Source organism: Lissotriton vulgaris, chromosome 3_1 (genome assembly GCF_964263255.1).
Source record: "Lissotriton vulgaris chromosome 3_1, aLisVul1.2, whole genome shotgun sequence".
NCBI lineage: Eukaryota > Metazoa > Chordata > Amphibia > Caudata > Salamandridae > Lissotriton > Lissotriton vulgaris.
In genome coordinates this window covers 1,028,714,391-1,028,736,314 of record NC_141689.1, presented here as the reverse complement: position 1 = coordinate 1,028,736,314, position 21,924 = coordinate 1,028,714,391, and the positions used below count along the sequence as shown (strand labels likewise).

Here is a 21,924-nt window from a genome sequence, read left to right as displayed (position 1 = left end):
CTGTTCTCCCCACACGTCTTTCTCTCCTACCACTTTTTCTCTACCCCTACACATTGAAGTAGATTGCTCTGGTTTATGTTGTGCAAAATAAATTGAATATGTCCAACTTTGGTGTGGTGGTTTTGTGAGCAGTCACTGGACTGCAAAAATAGTTGACCCACAGCAACCACCAAACAGGCTTCACTTATAATTGTAAACAATCTGTGGCTCACACCCTTCTCAAGCCTGCATATTGGCAAGCCTTCTTTCACCTTGCTGTTTTATGTTGTCACTTTGACCACTTCATAAAACTGGTTTCTGTGTAGTTGAAATTGATATGGAAAGCAGCAAAGGTGTGGCCTTAGATATGTGGATGCACCGCCCTTGTTGCTTGATTTTTGCCTCTACTACTAGGTGATTAAGTCTTTGCTGAGCCACTGCTTCTGCTAGTCAGACTCTCACAGTGAAACTTGTTTATTTTGTTCAACCTGAATACTTTGCCTTTTTAGGTCGAGGACTGTCACACTGCGGAGCAGTGGGCGGAGCCGAAGAGTTAATGTTATTTAGTTAGGGGGCTTGAACCCACCCCAGTTCTCCATTGGCTGGCCTCGTAATGCTCACCTATTGCCATTGTAAATGACAATACCATTTATTTATGTTTAAAAAAAAAAAAAACTTAAGCAATGCCAATAGCTCTACCTTTAATAATGCCGAGACCATTGCATTGTAAATGCTTGTTATCTTATTTGAGAAGAAACCGACTGCTTGTTTAACTAGTGGGGAAGGACCTTTAAAGCACCTTCTTTATGACCAATAACTAGTCCACACCTCTAGTGCTCCTCTCCAAGATTACACATTGTGTATACTGAAGTGTGTTGTAAATAAATAGTCCAAGGAGTAGGCCAGGTGGTAGTTCCAAGTAGTTCCTTTATTAGTTCCAGTTATAGTTGTAGAAGATGAAGGTAGGATGGTAAATAGGATAGAAGTAAAGATGTACAGCCCCACCAGGAGCAGCCTCCCTCTGCTCAGCCTCTCATCCTCCAACTGACGCTCTCCACCAGTCCACACACCAACATTCCATGACATCACACATTATTCTCCTGCCATGCAGGCTGAACAGAGAGAGCATTGATGTGAAGAAAGAAGAGGGGAATTAACCATTACAACAAAGTGGAATAAAGGTAAAGGAGCCAACTAAACGCTGTGTTGATGGAATAACCGTTTTTGAGGTCTTGCTGAGCCAGCGCATGCGCTTTGTGAGACATTTAGTAGCAGGGTTTTCAAAGTGCTGCCACATCAGGCTTTTGGTGGCCTTGTGCTTGCGTTCACGCGAGCGTGCACGTGCGCAGCCGCCATTTGCCTCCCTTCCAGCGCTTCCCGGCTGACCGAGCTTAGCTGTGCATGATTCCCAATAAAGCTCCCGCAGGTGCTCATCAGCGTCCTATCTCCTCAATTATAATAGAAGTTTTTCTGTTGTGATGTCATGAATTGATGGGTCTTTCATGGTTTATGATGTCACTTAGCACATATTACCGAAAGACATACAATCTTTAATTATTTATGCAACTTCAGTGATAGTTTTTGAGTGATTACTTGGTGGTTTGTGCTAATTGAGTTCTCAATAACAATCTTGAGCGCTACCTGCTTTTGGGCATTGTCATATTGCACTCAGGCTTCCTATCTATATCTGTTAATAAATCCTGACCCTACTCGCCACTAAAGAGCCTCTCACTCTCACAGACACTCTCTCACAGACACTCTCACGGACTCTCAGACACTCTCACGGACTCTCAGACACTCTCACGGACTCTCAGACACTCTCGCGGACTCTCAGACACTCTCGCGGACTCTCAGACACTCTTGCGGACTCTCAGACACTCTCGCGGACTCTCAGACACTCTCGCGGACTCTCAGACACTCTCGCGGACTCTCAGACACTCTCGCGGACTCTCAGACACTCTCGCGGACTCTCAGACACTCACGCGGACTCTCAGACACTCACGCGGACTCTCAGACACTCACGCGGACTCTCAGACACTCACGCGGACTCTCAGACACTCACGCGGACTCTCAGACACTCACGCGGACTCTCAGACACTCTCGCGGACTCTCAGACACTCTCGCGGACTCTCAGACACTCTCGCGGACTCTCAGACACTCTCGCGGACTCTCAGACACTCTCGCGGACTCTCAGACACTCTCTCACAGACTCTCAGACACTCTCTCACAGACTCTCTGACACTCTCTCACAGACTCTCTGACACTCTCTCACAGACTCTCTGACACTCTCTCACAGACTCTCTGACACTCTCTCACAGACTCTCTGACACTCTCTCACAGACTCTCTGACACTCTCTCACAGACTCTCTGACACTCTCTCACAGACTCTGACACTCTCTCACAGACTCTGACACTCTCTCACAGACTCTGACACTCTCTCACAGACTCTGACACTCTCTCACAGACTCTGACACTCTCTCACAGACTCTGACACTCTCTCACAGACTCTGACACTCTCTCACAGACTCTGACACTCTCTCACAGACTCTCTTGCACAGACCCTCTTGCACAGACCCTCTTGCACAGACCCTCTTGCACAGACCCTCTTGCACAGACCCTCTTGCACAGACCCTCTTGCACAGACCCTCTTGCACAGACCCTCTTGCACAGACCCTCTTGCACAGACCCTCTTGCACAGACCCTCTTGCACAGACCCTCTTGCACAGACCCTCTTGCACAGACCCTCTTGCACAGACCCTCTTGCACAGACCCTCTTGCACAGACACTCTTGCACAGACACTCTTGCACAGACCCTCTTGCACAGACACTCTTGCACAGACACCCTCTCACAGATTCCTTCTCACTGACTGACTCCCACTCTTTCTCAGTGACTGACTCTCACTGACGCCCTCTCACTGACGCCCTCTCACTGACGCCCTCTCACTGACGCCCTCTCACTGACGCCCTCTCACTGACGCCCTCTCACTGACGCCCTCTCACTGACGCCCTCTCACTGACGCCCTCTCACTGACGCCCTCTCACTGACGCCCTCTCACTGACGCCCTCTCACTGACGCCCTCTCACTGACGCCCTCTCACTGACTCTCTCACTCTCTCTCGGACTGGCTCTCTCACACGGATTGACTCTCGCTCGATCTCTCTCTCACACACGGACTGACTCTCGCTCTATCTCTTTCTCTCTCACACATGGACTGACTCTCGCTCTCTCTCTCTCGCTCTCTCACGGACTGACTCTCGCTCTCTCTCTCGCTCTCTCACGAACTGACTCTCGCTCTCTCACGGACTGACTCTCGCTCTCTCTCGCTCACGGACTGACTCTCGCTCTCTCTCGCTCACGGACTGACTCTCGCTCTCTCTCGCTCTCTCACGGACCGACACTCGCGCTCTCTCTCTCTCTCTCTCACGGACTGACTCGCTCTCGCTCTCTCTCACGGACTGACTCTCTCGCTCTTGCTCTCTCTCGCTCTCTCTCGCTCTCTCTCTCTCTCTCTCACGGACTGACTTTCGCTCTCTCTCTCTCTCTCTCTCTCTCTCTCTCTCTCTCTCACGGACTGTCTCTCTCTCTCTCGCTCTCTCTCTCACGGACTGACTCTAGCTCTCACTCTCTCACTCTCTCTCGCGGACTGACTAGCTCTATCTCTCTCTCTCCCTCTCTCTCTCACACGGACTGACTCTCGCTCTCTCACGGACTGACTCGCGCTCTCTCTCTCACGGACTGACTCTCGCTCTCTCTCTCATGGACTGACTCTCGCTCTCTCACGTACTGACTCTCGCTCGCTCTCTCACGGACTGACACTCGCTCTCTCTCTCACGGACTGACTCTCGCTCTCTCTCTCTCACGGACTGACTCTCGCTCTCTCTCTCATGGACTGACTCTCTTTCTCATGGACTGACTCTCGCTCTCTCTCGCTCTCTCACTGACCGACACTCGCGTGCTCTCTCTCTCTCTCTCTCTCTCTTACACGGACTGACTCGCTCTCTCTCTCTCTCTCTCTCTCGGACTGACTCTCGCTCTCTCTCTCTTTCACGGACTGACTCTTGTTCTCTCTCGCTCTCTCACGGACTGACTCTTGTTCTCTCTCTCTCTCTCTCTCTCACGGACTGACTCTAGCTCTCACTCTCTCACTCTCTCTCGCGGACTGACTAGCTCTATCTCTCTCTCTCCCTCTCTCGCTCACACGGACTGACTCTCGCTCTCTCACGGACTGACTCGCGCTCTCTCTCTCACGGACTGACTCTCGCTCTCTCTCTCATGGACTGACTCTCGCTCTCTCACGTACTGACTCTCGCTCGCTCTCTCACGGACTGACACTCGCTCTCTCTCTCACGGACTGACTCTCGCTCTCTCTCTCTCACGGACTGACTCTCGCTCTCTCTCTCACGGACTGACTCTCTTTCTCATGGACCTGACTCTCGCTCTCTCTCGCTCTCTCACTGACCGACACTCGCGTGCTCTCTCTCTCTCTCTCTTACACGGACTGACTCGCTCTCTCTCTCTCTCTCTCGGACTGACTCGCTCTCTCTCTCTTTCACGGACTGACTCTTGTTCTCTCTCGCTCGCTCGCGGACTGACTCTTGTTCTCTCTCTCTCTCTCTCTCTCACGGACTGACTTGTTCTCTCTCTCTCTCGGACTGACTCTTGTGCTCTCTCTCTCTCTCACGGACTGACTCTTGTTCTCTCTCTCTCTCTCTCTCTTACGGACTGACTCTCGCTCTCTCTCTCACGGACTGACTCTTGCTCTCTCTCACGGACTGGCTCTCTCTCTCTTCCAACAGACTGACTCTTGCTCTCTCTCTCTCACGGACTGACTCTTGCTCTCTCTCACGGACTGGCTCTCTCTCTCTCCAACAGACTGACTCTCGCTCTCTCTCACAGACTGACTCTCTCTCTCTCTCACGGACTGACTCTTGCTCTCTCTCTCTCTCTCACGGACTGACTCTTGTTCTCTCTCTCTCTCTCACAGACTGACTCTCGCTCTCTCTCTCAAGGACTGACTCTCCCTCTCTCGCTCTCTCTCAAGGACTGACTCTCCCTCTCTCTCTCACGGACTGACTCTCTCTCTCTCTCTCTCTCTCTCTCTCTCTCACGGACTGACTCTCTCTCTCTCTCTCTCTCAGACTGACTCTCTCTCTCTCTCTCTCTCTCTCACGGACTGACTCTCTCTCTCACGGACTGACTCTCTCTCACGGACTGTCTCTCTCTCTCACGGACCGACGCTCGCTCGCTCTCTCGCTCTCTCTCTCTCTCTCTCTCTCTCTCTCTTTCTCTTTTTCTCTTTCTCTCTCTCTTTCTCTTTCTCTCTCTCTCTCTCTCTCTCTCTCTCTCTCTCTCTCTCTCTCTCTCCTCTCTCTCTCTCTCTCTCTCTCTCTCTCACGGACCGACTCTTGTTCTCTCTCTCTCTCTCTCTCTCTCTCTCTCTCTCTCTCTCTCTCTCTCTCTCGGACTGGCTCTCTCTCTCTCTCTCTCGGACTGGCGCTCTCTCTCTCGGACTGACTCTTGTTCTCTCTCTCTCTTTCACGGACTGACTCTTGTTCTCTCTCTCTCTTTCACGGACTGACTCTTGTTCTCTCTCTCTCTTCACGGACTGACTCTTGTTCTCTCTCTCTCTTTCACGGACTGACTCTTGTTCTCTCTCTCTCTCTCTCACGGACTGACTCTCCCTCTCTCTCTCACGGACTGACTCTCTCTCTCTCTCTCTCTCTCTCTCTCTCTCTCTCTCATGGACTGACTCTCTCTCTCTCTCTCTCACGGACTGACTCTCTCTCACGGACTGACTCTCTCTCTCTCTCTATCTCTCTCTCTCTCTCACGGACCGACTCTCTCGCTCGCTCTCTCTCTCTCTCTCTCTCTCTCTCACGGACCGACTCTTGTTCTCTCTCTCTCTCTCTCTCTCTCTCTCTCTCTCTCTCTCTCTCTCTCTCTCTCTCTCTCTCTCTCTCTCTCTCTCTCTCTCTCTCTCTCACACGGACTGACTCTCTCTCTCTCTCTCTCTCACGGACTGGCTCTCTCTCTCACGGACCGGCTCTGCTCTCTCTCTCTCTCTCTCTCTCACGGACTGGCTCTCGCTCTCTCTCTCTCTCATGGACTGACTTGTTCTCTCTCTCTCTCTCTCTCTCACGGACTGACTCTTGTTCTCTCTCTCTCTCTCAGGGACTGACTCTCGCTCTCTCTCTCTCTCTCTCTCACGGACTGACTCTTGCTCTCTCTCTCACAGACTGACTCTTGCTCTCTCTCACGGACTGGCTCTCTCTCTCTCCAACAGACTGACTCTTGCTCTCTCTCACGGACTGACTCTCTCTCTCTCTCTCACGGACTGACTCTTGCTCTCTCTCTCTCACGGACTGACTCTTGTTCTCTCTCTCTCTCTCTCTCTCACGGACTGGCTCTCTCTCTCTCTCTCACGGACTGACTCTCCCTCTCTCTCTCACGGACTGACTCTCTCTCTCTCTCTCTCTCTCTCTCTCTCTCTCTCTCACGGACTGACTCTCTCTCTCCCTCTCTCTCTCTCTCTCCCTCAGACTGACTCTCTCTCTCTCTCTCTCTCACGGACTGTCTCTCTCTCTCACGGACCGACGCGCTCTCTCTCTCTCTCTCTCTCTCTCTCTCTCTCTCTCTCTCTCTCTCACACAGACCGACTCTCGCGCTCTCTCTCTCTCTCTCTCTCATGGACTGACTCTCGCTCTCTCTCTCTCTCTCACACAGACCGACTCTTGTTCTCTCTCTCTCTCTCTCTCTCTCTCTCACGGACTGACTCTCTCTCTCTCACGGACTGGTTCTCGCTCTCTCTCTCTCACGGACCGACTATGCTCTCTCTCTCTCTCTCTCTCACGGACTGGCTCTCGCTCTCCCTCTCACGGACTGACTCTCTCTCTCTCTCTCTCTCATGGACTGACTCTCGCTCTCTCTCTCGCTCTCTCGCTCTCTCTCTCTCTCTCTCTCTCTCTCTCTCTCTCTCACTCTCTCACGGACTGACTGACTCGCGCTCTCTCTCTCTCACGGATTGACTGACTCGCTCTCTCACGGACTGACTGACCTTCACCCTCCTGCTAGTTATGCCCCCCCATAACAACATAAAAAACACAACAAGCAACCCCTGGGACAGACAGATACATGTTGCCAGCATTGAAGGGATAAAACAAACTCGAGACAATATTTTTTATACTTTTTTAATATGGTCTTTTAGTTGTACATAATGCCTTTTTGGTCATATCTAAAATGCTTCTGACACTTCTTTATTATAAACGTTTCAGCATGCTGCAAACTTCTGTACAGCACAGCTTAAAAACATAGGTAAAGTCAATATCTCTGGCTAAACACTTATAAAGTCCCAAAGGTGAGATTTATTGGCTATGCCAATGCTAGTTTAGTATCTTGATGGCATACAGTTGTTTTGTGTTTTTTGGATTACATTTTTTTATTGATGTATTTAGCTCAATTAATGATGAACCAAATAAGTAAATGTTACTAGTCTTTTATGTGCAATTTATTAAAAACTTGTGAGATTCTAAATGTTCTGGTTGGAGCATAATTGATAATTGTTGTTATTGAAGATGCATTGGTTGGTAACTAAGTATCCACATAACGAAAGATCGATTTTAATAATAAGTCCAGGGAAAAATACTTGTATTGATTCATTCAGGATAAGAGCAGCTACTAGAGAGAAAGCAGAGCTGCTGGATGGTGATATCTCAAAATGTTTATATATTGGATGCAATGGTGTATTCAGGTGTGTCAGAACAAATGCAGGTCTGAGCTGAAAGGCAGGTCTGAGCTGAAAGGTATGAACTGAGTGGGGCAAACCATCTAGGTTTCAAGGTACACTTCCCATTTAGGATTCATTAGGTGTTATTAAATAAGCTAGGGTCTAGAAAATTGCTATTGTAATGGAATGTTGCCTGCTCCTTGGGTAATTAACCATAACTACACCTGTATAGCAAGGATCCTTATGTTTGCCGGCTACAGGCCCTTTACATAGAACAAATTATACGTTCTGACAATTTTGGGTTTAGGGTTATAGATCGACCACTAGGTATTTACACACACAACGGGAGTCAAAGTAGAAAGACAGACATTTACCATAATAGCAAATGGTTGAAGAGTTGGAGGATGTGGACTGTTATTTGAAGGTCTGAAATGAAGGGGCCTGTCTCAATGACAGGAGTAAACGTTCCAGAAGGTGGTGCGCAGGAGCAGATGGACCAATTTTTTTTCCTGTCTTTGGAATCTTTAGTTTCACCATAATTGTGCTGGGAGTGAAGCACAGACACTTACATGGTATTGTTAGCATTTTGGTTCAGAGGTGTGGATGAGGCCTAAATAGGATACACAAAGATTTGAAGTTACTGCAAGCTGGGACACTATCGTATTAGTTGGACATGATGCGTTCCATCTTGGTAGTAAATGCAGCTGCCACAATTGATGGACGAAATGCTGAATAAATCAGACATTCATTCCAGTCAAGAGATCTGGGTTACATCTATTGTTCTTTAGCATTTGGACCCAGCCATATGCAAATCAGTCCTGGCCCTTCTCCTCATGGGAACAGTCCAGCCCAAACTGCCAAGACAGGTCCTCCCTGGACCTGAAACAAGCATCCTGGGACCGGTTTCTGGGTATCACCCCTCATGAGCCAGGCTAGCTTGAATCCATTGGCACAGCAAGCAGGGGACCCACGTATGGGCATACCCATCCCATTTAAGGCAAAAAATGCTGCAGCAACAAATGATGGACGGAATGCTTAATAAATCAAACATTCACCCCCAGTCAAGAGATCTGGGTTAAATCCATAGTTCTTTAGCTCACCACGCAACACCCCAGTTTGGACTCATTCAGCATTCCACCCATCAATTGTTGCTGCAGCATTTTTCACCCTGAGTGGGATGGGTATGCCCAGATTTGGCCCCTTGCTCGCTGTGCCACTTGATTCAAGCTAGCTATTTTTAGGGACCACTCTTGGTGAGTTGGAAATCTTCTAACTTCAGTTACAGGACAAAAAGTAAATGCATAAAGACAAACTGACTTTTGACATCTGTCTCTGAAAGGGAGCAAATGTGACAAGATAAGTTTTAAAGGCATCTTTATTGCTCAGAAAGTGAAAGAGCAATAAAAATACCTTTAAATCTTGCTATCCTGTCACATTTGCTGGATTTCAAAGACTGAGGTCAAAAGTCAGTTTGTCTTCCTACATTTGGTTTTCTTTCTGTGACTTAAGTTAGAGGATTTAGTAGAGTGAATGGTGTGACAATTGAACTGTGCAAAGCATGCTAAATGAAAGTCTATAAGATATTAGGCTTTTTTCTAACACAATACTGTAATAGCTAAGTGAACTGTTCAAACATTTCAAATATATTTAGCTAATTATGAAATCTCATTTTTGTAATTCTGTGGTGAAAAAAATATTTGTATAGGATCAAAAAAAAACTAGAACACTTTATTTGGTGATGTACACATTTTAAATATTTTTGCTGAAACCCAATTTCCAAACATTGATTTTGCTCTATTATCAGTAAACTACGTTAGTGGAAATCGTTTAGTGGCAATTTTAATGGAAAATATGCTATGTGCAAATGACGGTGCACTACCACTTCATGCTTTGGTAATCTATTTATGAAAAGTGAGTTTTTAAACAAGAACTGGGAATTACTGCTCCTGCCCAAATGACAATGCTTTTAGTGAACCTAGAGGCAAGCCAGGATCATGCGTACCCTATTTATCGGCTCAATTCTTGTTATACATGGAACAAACATTTAGCCTAGTAAATAAAGAGTTTTTTGTACAGCAGAAATAGTGTACTTTCATATTTAAAGGTGCTCTCTTACGTGATAGTAAAGAAAAAGGCAGCTCCATAAGACCAAATATTTGCCTAGGATCACACAATTTGAGACCAGTTCACAGGTCAAGTACATTACAATTAGGTCGAGTGGATTATTAAAGTTACTGGACCTGCAGGTCTAGTAACTTTTTTTTATAATTTTTCCAGCCCTGTCATTAGTAGCAGTAGAAGACCATGTCAACCGCATTTTCATATCACATTCAGGAGGGACATGAAAGAATCACAGGAATCCCTGATTCGTTTCTAAACTCTAGACTTCACTGACAGCAGGAATCAGTGGTCCATCTCTTTCCGCTTTTCTCAAGGTGGAGGACTCGACATATACTTCTAGTCCCTTGAATCATGAATAGCTTGATGTTGATGCATGCCAGCCCATGTAGAAAATTTGGCAACATGCTGTCATCTTCCTGGTTTCCCACTCTTTTTCTGTGCCCTTGAGTGCCTAGTGGAAAATCAGGTGAGCATCTTTGGCTCTGGTTGGACCATCTACTTCCCAGAATGCACTGGCATTTGTCCAGCTTCTCGTACCAGATACTCTTTCCCTCCTTTCACCTTCTGAAATGCCTCCAATCTTTTTAGCGCCATCTCTGCTACCACTTCCATCGCTACTGACACTTATCTAGCTGTCGTGTTCAGATGGCAAATAGGACCTGCCCATAGACTGTTTCATCTCACCCTTCTCCCAAGCCCTCTCCTTGCAGGAGATTATTCATTGCTGTCCCAGAACTTGAACTGGCCTCTGACACTTAAGCTGGTGCTGACTCTGTACATCCAAATACAGTCACTCCTTCCTGCAAAAAAGTTGGTAATGGCTATGCCCTCCCTCGTCCTCTCACCTCAGTGCCAGTGATCGTCATTAAGTCTTTTAGCCTCAAATACTTTGAAAATGAGCTCTTTGTACTGTCTGCTTCTAATATCTTGGATACCAGTTACAGAGCATGCAAAGTATGTTCCATTTGTGACTTTGGTAACTAACCTGATGTATTGATAGCAGCCTTCTTGAAAGTTAAGGTGTCATCCTCCCACATGGGCAAGTTCAGTCTTGTTTTTCTGACAGCTACTCAAAGGGCCACTCTTTGTTCTTCAAAGAGAATTCAGTTCACCAGGGCCATTACAGACCCAGAAACTTTAAATGCCCCCTTCCAATCAGGTATCTAACAAACTGTGGATCTGTTCCTGGAGATATCTACAAATGACATGCTTGCTATGGCCCAAAACAGTCCTTCAGAAGATCTTAGACAACACTCAATACTTGGTCATCCTAGTGGGACAAACCCTGCCTAGCTAAGGGGAGTTCTTGGACACCTGAGAGAGAAGATGAGGTGTAACGGTCAGAGCTGCCGACTTTGGATTTGGGGAACCATGTTTGAGTCTCTGCATCGGCTCAGCATCCTGTAATTCTGGGTAAATCACTTAAATGAATAAATATGACTTTGTGTAATGTAACTTGTCCATAAACAGCGCTTCAATGCCCTTGGGCTGAGTTTGAGCTATATAAAACTGCAAAAATAAATACATATTGCTCTTCATCCAGAAGAAGTACATCCACCTCCCCCAGAAAAAGATCGAACTTTCCATGTAGGAAAAGGTTTGCCATTTTTACAACAATTGCTCAATGGGGGACTTGATAGTGAGGAGTTATCCATCACTCACTTAGGCCACTTCTCTAAGACATTGGGTGTTACGTTGGCAACCCGGAAGTGGTCCTCCTCCAGATTACAATATAAGAGCAAGTGACTGATGTTGTGCCACTGGGTCATAAAAAGAAACGTCAATCTTATCTGCTTGTTGGAAATGGTCTTTTGCAGGCATCTGATGGAATCAGGCTCTCAGGTGGCCACTTAATAAAATGTACCTTACATCGTCTTAGCCAGATGGATCCGACTAGAAAACTCTTTTCTCTAGTACCAATAAGGCAATTTAGTTTCATCTCATCTAGTGGTTTCTTTTCTTCTCCTCGAACTGCTATTAGCAAGACTAATTCAGAAAAGTTAAACTCTTGTGACATGAAGATTCTTTCAAAGAAGACTTCTTTTCTGCTTTCTGTAACTTTTGCTGGGCATCTGAGTGAGCTTTAGGCTATTTACAGCTCTACACTATGCACAGTGTTCCCTCGCGAAAGCGTTTTATTTATTTTTTTGAAGAGTTTTATATAGCGCGAACAAGACCACATAAGGGTAACCGACGCTTTATATCGTGGCAGTTCAACTGGCACACCCCATGCTAGTCGTAACACAATCAGAATAGAAAACAAACATAACGGATCATGAAAATCTAAAACGGAAACTAAAGGCATTGTATTGATAACTCTCAAGTGTGTTTCCCTAGGTTTTGACAAAATACCACCAAAATGAAGACCTTTTTTTCTTGTATTCTTGGCGACCCTACACAGTACTTTGGATAAAGAGATGTTGCACATTCTTTATGTCCAGAATTAGCTGTTATTCTGTGCGGAGAGAATAAGTTAGTGCACTCTTCAGATCAACTACCCATGAGGCTGGGCAAGCTGCATCAAAGGCACCTTTACCTGATTGGCCTCTTTACAGCCGCAGAGTTAAAGCTGCCTCATTTGCATTCTCTTGGCATATGCCTATCGCATATATGTATGGTAACTACATTGACTAATTCACGTGCTTTCATCCTCCTCCCAGCTTGTCAGCCAACTGCCAAAAAAACGATAAGCTATTTTTAAATATATAAATTAAGTATTTTGCAAGGGTTCGTTCCCATGCAGAACACACGGGCGTGACTGCATATGATGACATTTCCTGTGCGTGGTTCTGGGCGTGCAGTGCTTGAAACTTTTATGAGGTGCAGGTTCCGTTCCCGCCCCAAGGTAACACGGTAGCCACACATTAACAGTAGGAAAGAGCCTATATATTGTTTCTGTGTTTGAGAAGGGTTATCATAAGTGAGTGACCCTCTATCCTTCAAAATCCACCTTTTGCAAAAGCCTCCTGTACCTCTACGTTGCTGTTGCCTGGCGAGCTGCACAGCTTTCCCTGGGTGGTTCTACAAGTGGACTTTTTTTATTTATCTTCTGCTTGTAGCAGACTCCTCTCCTTGGTTTTTATGGTCGGCTTGCCAAACAATCATGTGAGCAACAGTAGAGAGGGACTTTAGCCCCGCCCACATGTTAGGAGACAGGAGCACATGTTTTGATTGGGCAAAAAGTGTGTGCTTCCATTAAAAAAAAGTGATTGTCTTCCATGCAACTGTGATCATTTTGTTTATTCATCCAGCTGGCTGAGTTTGACCTTTCAGGGGCTCACACATAGCATTGTAAAAATATTAAAGTGTCTTAGATAACCGGATAATTTATGGTGTTCTCTGGCAACAGCACAGACGGGAGGAGGGCATTCATTAACCTAGATGGGTTTTTAGATCTAGCATGAAGTGCAACTTTCACCTGACTTTTTATTGTTTAAAGTATTTTTGAGATTCTATGCAACAAACATCAGAAGGTATAGGACAGAGGGAAGACGTACAGACCTCTTATTGGGGTATGAGGAATGACAATAGGTACATACTTAGTTAACCACAGAGGCATGGTGACAAAGAGGCATATAGTTGCAGCAAATCCTGGTGTCTCTGGGGCATGGATTTGTGTTGGTTTGGGGGTTAGAGGGAAGTTTGCAGCTGTAGGGTTAATCGTTAGCATTATTGTAGAGTAGGATGCCCCAAGGTAGCATTGCGGATGGAGTAAGAGAGGAGTTCTGGGGAATGGGGGGGGGGAGGAGGAGATCGATCGCATAGCAAGGAGGGGAGGTGTGAGGTTATAAGTGGGAGGGTTAGTGAAGTGTCCATTTGGAAGACCTTTTAACCTACAGCAATATTATTCTGCAGTACTTTGCTTCCACACAATTGCATATCCATGTCCATGCTATCGACTTATAATGCTTCACAATACCATGCAACATTCCTTTACAGCCAGACCTATTGTCATTGCCAGTGCTTGTTATCACTGCATAATGTAAGTCGCGAGGAAAGAATTCCCCACCTTCAGGTTCGGTGAGGCTGTGCTGTACATAGAGCATGGCTTTTATACTGCTAGAAATGTGATCCAGTTAGAAAAGCTGAGGTAATCCACTCCACGCCTGTTTGCCCACTAATTCGCAGTATTTCTATTGTTCATTGCTTGCTTGGTGGCTTCTAGTAGTGTAAGAATGTTTCTTCTGTCTGTCTCATTGGTGAGTTTTCTGTGTGTCGTGACAGGACCCGAGAACCCGTGGCTGGTCCGCGCCTACGCCTCTTCCGCCGTGCACCCCTTCGCGTCGGTGGCGGCGCAGGAAGTTTTCCAGAGCGGAATTATCCCGTCGGATACCGATTTCCGAATCTACAGGGACTTTGGAAACATTCCAGGTAGGTCAGGAGTTTAGAAATGCTTTAAGCAGCTCACCCGCGCATTAACAAACAATTGTAATTTCAAATATTTATGTGCCCATTGTGCTGCGAGGCGCGATAAGGCACGCTGTAACTTTACACCGGCTGCTTTGATTTTACATGGGAGAACAGCCTGGAGAGCGAGCCTTTCAAGTGGCTTCCACAATGGGATTAAAATAATAAATAAAACGTAATAGCATAAGAAAACGAAAATCGAGGTCACCAAGGGGTGTTTGTGCAATAAAAAACCTTCAGTTCCTCTATGTTCTAAATTGAAATCTCTTCTCCTAGGTCACTTCCTTCAGATTTAATTATTCATTTTCTCTGTTTACATGCTGTCTTTGTGTTAAGGTCCATAATAGAACACTGTAATTTTGAGATGTTTGAGTGTGCCGTATTGCTATCAAATTACTTCAGAAGTATTGGAACTAAAATGTTAATTTGAGAGTGGGCATGGCTCTTGCGTGACCACGGTGTGGTTTTAGAGCTGCCTTGTGCGGCACACCTTTGTAAGAAGACACTAGGATTGATCCCGCCAGTGCCCCGTCCCCTTTCTAGCTTGGCGGATACCGGATCTCTGATCAGCCCACCATCTGCCGCTATCCCTATGCAATGTAAAGCAAGAAATTGGAGCACTTTGTTGTATTTTTACAATAGTTATAGCTGTAGTTAAACCAAATTTCACCAGTTCCAGTACTTTCCTTACCTTACAATTGATTGTGAAGATTCACTTCTAATAGGCCTTTGAGGCATCTAAATTTACAATCTGTGTTGGTCAATGCTCTCTCCCTAAGTGTACGCCTCCCCTGCGGGTAACATTTCCACTGCTTCTCTTGTCATGTTACGACCACTGCCATTCATACATGATCTACTTTAGGAAGCTGCAATGGATTGGATTTTACCTGATGCTTGCCACCATTGATGTCTGCAGAGGTAACTACAGCTGTCCTTTTAGTTGGTTCAATTCTTGTTTCAGGTGCCCTTCAATCAAGGTATAGTGAAGATCACATTTGGATACCCTTATTCCTTGATTAAAATGACTGTTTTCTTTAGTGTGTGGAGTTTCTTTTGCCTGAGGTAGAGCAGTGTTCTAATGGACAGCATCAGCACAGTGTCTCTGGCTGTAGAGCAACAGTCTCATCTTGACCTTGTACGCAGTTTACAAAAACAAAGCAGTATTTCTCTAGTATTAGGGTGCCTTTCATAGATTCACATGCTTGAATATTCCCCGTCGTCGAAGTGGGAGTCCCACGGTAAATAAAATAGCAATAACATACTAATAACATATGTATGTAAATACATAACACATAAAATATATACTAGAAAAACACAGCAAATACTCAAAAAACAATTCCTACATAGGAATACATGGAGAGAGAAAAAACACTTGTAACATATTCCTGTCATTATGTTAGTCCAAACTACAGCCAATCAGGCGCCAGCACCCTTCCAGAACCTTCTCCTCAGAGCTCAGTCCCTCAGATTTTCTACCGCATGTCGTCTGAAGGGAGTCTCCCTGAGCTCTGATCAGTTTTTCTCAACTTCTTCACGTTTTCCTGTCTTCAAGTAAAAAGTCTTTCTTTAGACCTTGTTCTTCTTGTGGGAAATTGCGTCTTTATTCTGAGGACCCCCACAAGAAGTGCATTTATTGTCTTTATCCCGACCATGAGGTTGGTAAATGCAAGTTTTGCAGAACTTTCTCTACTAAGACCCTTAAGGACAGAGAAGGCCGTCTCCTCCTTTGGCTTCAGAGACTTAAAGATAAGGATTCGGCACTGTCGGATGCAGAAAGCCTACAATCCGGACCTTCAAAAGCAGCCTCCAAGCGTAGTAGTGTGCAGGATATGCCTTCTCCTTTTCTAAAAAGGAAGAAACTCTCCCTATATGTGGATCCTGCGGTGTCCTCACCACCTCCTACTGCGTCTACGCCCACAAGACCTGGCTCTCAGGCGTCTTCTGCTGCCTCCCATCATGTTTCTGCTCCGAAACATGTTTCTCCGTCGACAGGAGCGTTGACGATCGTCCCGACGACGAGATCTGCCATCTCCGGATCGTCGACGGCGACCATGACGACATCGGCCTCCGGATCGTCATCGACGGCAATGTCGACATCTTCTATGTCGACGAAGGTATCGCTAAGCTTAAAGACTGTCCCGTCGACGATACCTATTGCCTTGTCGTCGATGAAGAAATCTGCTTCGTCGTCAGCAAAATCTTCGTCGAGGAAAGCTCACATGAAATCTTCGTCATCGGTCCCGTTGACGACAACTCCGTCGACGGCGGCTTCATCAACGAATATGTCTTCGTCGACGAGCTTACCGTCTACGATGGTTCCGTCGACAGTGGATCCTTCTACAGCGGCTCCGTCGACACCTGTACCATCATAGTCGTCGGCACCGTCGACGTTGGTTCCTTCATCTTTTGCTTCTATGCCTTTGGTGCCTTTTTCGACCACCGGGTCTGGCTCCTCCGCCGTCGACCCCTTGCACCATCGTCGTAAGCGGCCAGTTGACCAGCTGTCCATCCCAGAACAGCCTCCCTCGCCCATGTTTGCCACGGGCTCTGAGCAGGACTCTGACAATGATGTGGATGATTCCTTCAGAGTGGCACGCAGTCCTTTGGATTTAATTATCAAGTGCCAGGATTATGGTGATGATGATGATGATGATGATGATGATGATGACGACCAATTTTCTCAGGCAGAGGGACATTCTGTGCAGGTTCCAACTGCGACACTGCCTTTGTCGCTCATCTCGAATCTCCAACACATGTTGGATGACTACAACCGGCATTTTCCGCCCTCTCGCCTGTGCCTCATGCGCCTGTAGCTGCGTCGGCTCCTGTCGCTGTTCCACCACCACAGCCACCAACGCCGTCTCCTTAAGTTCAGACGTCGGTTAGAATACACACTACTGTGTACCCTGTTGGTGATGACGACGTCATTCCAGAAAGGGAAGATGGAGAAGTTCAAGATAACGATGATGATGACTCCACCCACATGGCTGAGTGGGACGACTATCAAATTCAGACGCCTTCCCCTCCTCCGGTGGAGCCCGGGGATTCGCCTCCAGTGGACATTGCAAGTTTCCATCAGCTGATGGATAGAGCGGCCCAGCGTTTTAAGCTGCCCAAAGTCCAAGGGAAGAGGACTGTTTCCTCTATGACTTTAAAACTCAACCGTTAAAACAAGTCCACACTATACCCATCATAGATTTCATATGGGCTGAAGGGGTGAAATTGATGCAAACTCCAAATTAACTACCAGCACAACTGCCTCGCCTTGAGAAAAAAAATATGGTGCCCATCGTATCTCCAGCGTGCCTTGTTGCTCATCCAAAACCAGACTCAGTGGTCTCTCAAGCTGCGCAACGTCGTTCACGTAATCCGGCTTCTCCAATTACGGCTCCTCCGGATCGGGAGGGTCGTCGCCTGGACGCTATTGGTCGCAAGTTCTCCACAATGGCATCCACTACGGTGAGGGCGGCTAATGCCTTAGCCATCTTAGGCCGCTACGACTGCCAGATGTGGTCGGACTTGTCTGACCTGGTGGCCCTCATCCCAGATGCTTCCAAGGCGGAAGCCTTGAAGATTCTGCAGGACGGCGAGAGAACATCGGAGGAAATTATCGACTGCGCAGTTGACATTGCGTGCACTGGCTTTCGTCAGCTTGCTGGGGCGGCGGTCTTGCGGAGGCAGGGTTGGTTATGGTCCACCTCTTTCTGCCAGGAGGTACAGGCAAAAATCCTAGATATGCCGTATGATGGCGAGTCGCTTTTTGGGGCACATGTAGATGTGGCATTACAGTCAATTAAGAAGGACACTGATACTGCTCGCTCATGGCGACTTTACAGTTTCGGAAGCAGCCTTTTCGTGGTGCACGGGGACGCGGCACCCCCTCAACTTTTCGTGGAGGAAACCATCAATATCGCTCCTACCACCAAGGTAATCAACGTTACTCCTCCAGCCAACAGCAGTCCACCCGACAGCAGTCGTCCAAATCCTACAGGGGACGATCCTCATATCGAGGATCCACTCCCAAACGGCAATGACTTGTGTATCCCCCCCCTTTGTTGGAGGTCGAATCTCCCTGTTCTTTTCTCAGTGGTCCTCCATCACCTCGGACCGCTGGGTTTTGGACATTGTGGCGAAGGGCCATGTTCTAGAGTTTATCCAGATTCCTCCTCCCACTCCACCGTCTGGCCCGCCTCCTCCCCACCTCAAGGAGCTTTTCCATCAAGTTCTTCTTCTAATTCAAAAAGGTGCCGTCGAAGTGGTTCCCAAGTCTCAGAGGGGAAAGGGAATCTATTCCCATTTTTTCCTAATACTCAAGAAAACGGGAGACTGGCGATCGATCCTGGATTTGCGAGCGCTCAACTGGTATTTCAAGAGCCAATCCTTCCGCATGCTTACACTACTGGAGATCTTGCGTTTTCTCTCCATGGGCGACTTCATGACCTCCATCGACCTCCAGGATGCTTACTTCCATGTTCCAATTCTTCCACGGCATCGAAAGTACTTGCGCTTCCGGGTGGGGCGGAGAGATTTCCAGTTCAAGGTGTTGCCTTTCGGCCTCCGATCCGCCCTTTCGTGTTTTCACGAAAGTATTGGCTCCAGTGGTGGCTTACCTGCGTCTCCAAGGCGTCCAAATCTTTCCATATCTGGACGACTGCCTCCTCAAGTCACAGTCTCTCACACAGCGGCTTCAAGACACTCACCTTTGTCAGGACGTGTTTCGATCTCTGGGCCTCGCCATCAATGCCGACAAGTCCCAGGTCGACTCGGCCCCATGCAGGAATTTTCTGGGAGCCACTTTAGACACAACGCTTGCACCGGCATTTGTATCCCAAGAGCGTCAACAAAAAATTCTCTGCTTGGTGTCTCTGATTTGGGCAAAACAGTCCGTTTCAGTCCGGATCTTAAAGTCATTTCTGGGGATAGCATTGTCTTGTATTGCACTGATCACAAATTGCAGGCTGCGGACTCGCCCCATTCAGGAGGAATTGGACTTACAGTGGCGTCAGGTCACCGGTTCTTTCAACGACCTCGTCGGTGTCACCGCTCGCATGAGAGCAGCTCTTCGGTGGTGGGCGCAACCATCCAACCTTGCAACGGGAACTTCTTTCCCCGCCACCACTCCGGACCTCACGCTAACAACGGACGCCTCCTTAGAAGGCTGGGGTGCTCACCTTCAAGGCCTCTCCATCAAGGGCAAATGGTCTCTGCTTCAGCGTTCTTGGCACATCAACAGGCTGGAGTTGATGGCCATTTCTCTGGCACTCAAGTCGTTTCATCCTGTGGTTCAAGGGGAGTTGGTGCTCATTCAGACGGACAATATCACCAGTATGCACTATGTCAACAAGCAGGGCGGAACCAAGTCTCCACTCTTTATCAAACTTCATTTTGATGCCAAGAACAAAGATAATTTGCCTCCCTGCACAGTTGCACTTTTATGTTTATATAACGTATATCTTGTTATTGACTTACTTTTATACCGATTGCGCCGAAAGTCACGACACATTGGTTCTATCCCTGACACTAGGCAGTTGTATTACTTTTGGATAATAAACTACAGCAAATGCTGGAAAAATCACTAAAGAAGTTTTCCTGTCCCTAGCCCTTCTGTGTTGGTTTCCACATCACAGGTGTTCCTTCTAGCCACATATAACGAAATTCTATTTTTTTTTTGACGTCTTAATTATAATTCGATTATTTTCTTCCAGCCCTGAAGAGTCACAGCCATATGTTGTGACGAAACACGTGTCGGCTTGATTTGTATTTACAGTGATTCCCAGGTGGGGAACACTGTGGGTGAATAAAACCTTTGAAAAATATACGGTTTGTCCGTTCTATCCCTACTATCAGTATTCTAAGACAAACCAGTCGATTGATACATATTGTGTGCTCTGGACCTTTTGCCTAAGTCTCCACTCTTGTCTCGGTTGGCTCGTCGATCTGGGATTGGACAATCCGCCATCAAGTTACCCTGTTGGCGGTGCATCTACCAGGCGTCTCCAACATTGTAGCGGATTCCCTCAGCAGATCCACTTCGTCGACCCACGAGTGGGAGTTGCATCAACCAACTCTCAATTTCATTTTTCAACGGTGGGGTCGTCCGTCTCTGGATCTCTTTGCAACCCCGGAGATCCAGAAATGTCCATCTTACGCAAGTTGGCATCCCCACCATGGGTCGTGCGGGAATGCCCTTTTGATGAATTGGTGCCATCTATTCGCCTACGCTTTTCCTCCGATTCCGCTGGTGCCTCGTGTGCTGTGGAAGATGCGGAGGCAGCCGTGCCTCATTCTCCTGATCGCCCCCAGATGGCCCAGACAGGCATGGTTCTAGGAGTTGCTTCTTCTCTCCCAGTGCGAGCCCATCCTCCTCTATCCTCGAGCGGACCTTCTCACGATGGACAAGGGTCAGATTTGCCATCCGAACCCCTCCTCTCTACAATTGTCGGCCTGGAACCTGAGCACCTTGAATTTGCGCATTTAAGTATTTCGCCGGAATGCAGAGACATTCTCGCTCAGGCCAGAGCTCCGTCTACCATTAAGACCTACAAGCTCAAATGGAAGAGGTTCTGTCATTGGTGCGCAGCTGCTAATATCCATTCTATCCATTCCACTCCTGAGCAGCTACTTCCATTCTTTCTGCACCTGGCACAATGTGGGCTTTCACATGCTACTTTGAGAGTTTTCTTGGCGGCAATCTCTCGTTTCCTGCAGGATGGCTCCTCCTCTCTCTGCTCTTCCAGAGTTATTCGTTAGTTTTTCAAAGGACTGTTCCGGAAGTTCCCACCTCTTCGGCATCCTCCTCCCACTTGGCATCTCAATGTTGTCTTGGCTCAACTAATGAGGGCGCCATTCGAGCCTATCCATAGGGCGGACTTAAAGTTTCTGACCTCGAAGGTAGCCCTTCTCCTTGCTCTGACATCTTGTCGCGTGAGTGATCTTCACACTTTCACTATTAAACCTCCTTTTCTCCAATTCAAATCTTCGCACCAACCCAACTTTTTTACCAAAGGTGCCTACGGATTTCTATCTGAATGAACCTGTTTTCTTGAAAACCTTCTTTGCCGATCCTCAATCTCTGGCAGAGCAAAGACTGCACTATTTGGACATCAGGAGGTGCCTTACATTTTACATCAACAGGACAGCCCCCTTTCGCAGGTCCGATCAACTGTTCATTGCCTATGGACGCATGCGTAAAGGGCGCCCTGTTACCAAACCAACTATTGCACGTTGGATTTCTTCAGCCATTGTCTTCTGCCATCAGCAAGCCTCTACAGTCTTCAGTGAGGGCTCATTCCACCAGGGCGGTGTCATCCTCTACCAACAGGCACACGTTCACGAAACACTACTGCCTGGATGCCATCAACGAGGTGGATACAGCAGTGGGACAGGCAGTCCTTCGTAATCATTTTAACTAAGGTGAGCCTCTCTCTTCCCTCCTCCATTATGGTTTTCTATGATTGCTAGTTCTTGCATGACTGTATTATTGTCTCATGGACTTTCTCCATGCTGTTACATGGCAATTCGGGCCTCTTCGGCTGTTACTGCTCTCTAAAGCATGTGAATCTATGAAAGACACCCTAATACTGGAGAAGAACAATTGTTACTTACCTGTAAACAGGTGGTTCTCCAGTATTGGTGTCTTTCATAGGTTCACATGCGACCCACCCACCTCTCCTCAGAGACTCGCTTCTCCTCAT

The 21,924-nt window shown here is 47.2% G+C and overlaps 1 protein-coding gene across 1 annotated transcript in view; it reads left to right on the top strand.

Annotated features, from left to right (window-relative positions):
* The window catches only part of ERMP1 (endoplasmic reticulum metallopeptidase 1), a 572,215-nt gene that overhangs the window by 346,837 nt on the left and 203,454 nt on the right, over positions 1-21,924 (top strand). Inside the window, exon 5 of the mRNA XM_086961418.1 lies at positions 14,048-14,194. Coding sequence (XP_086817544.1) covers positions 14,048-14,194 — 147 coding nt within the window. The remainder of the gene's footprint in view (positions 1-14,047; positions 14,195-21,924) is intronic.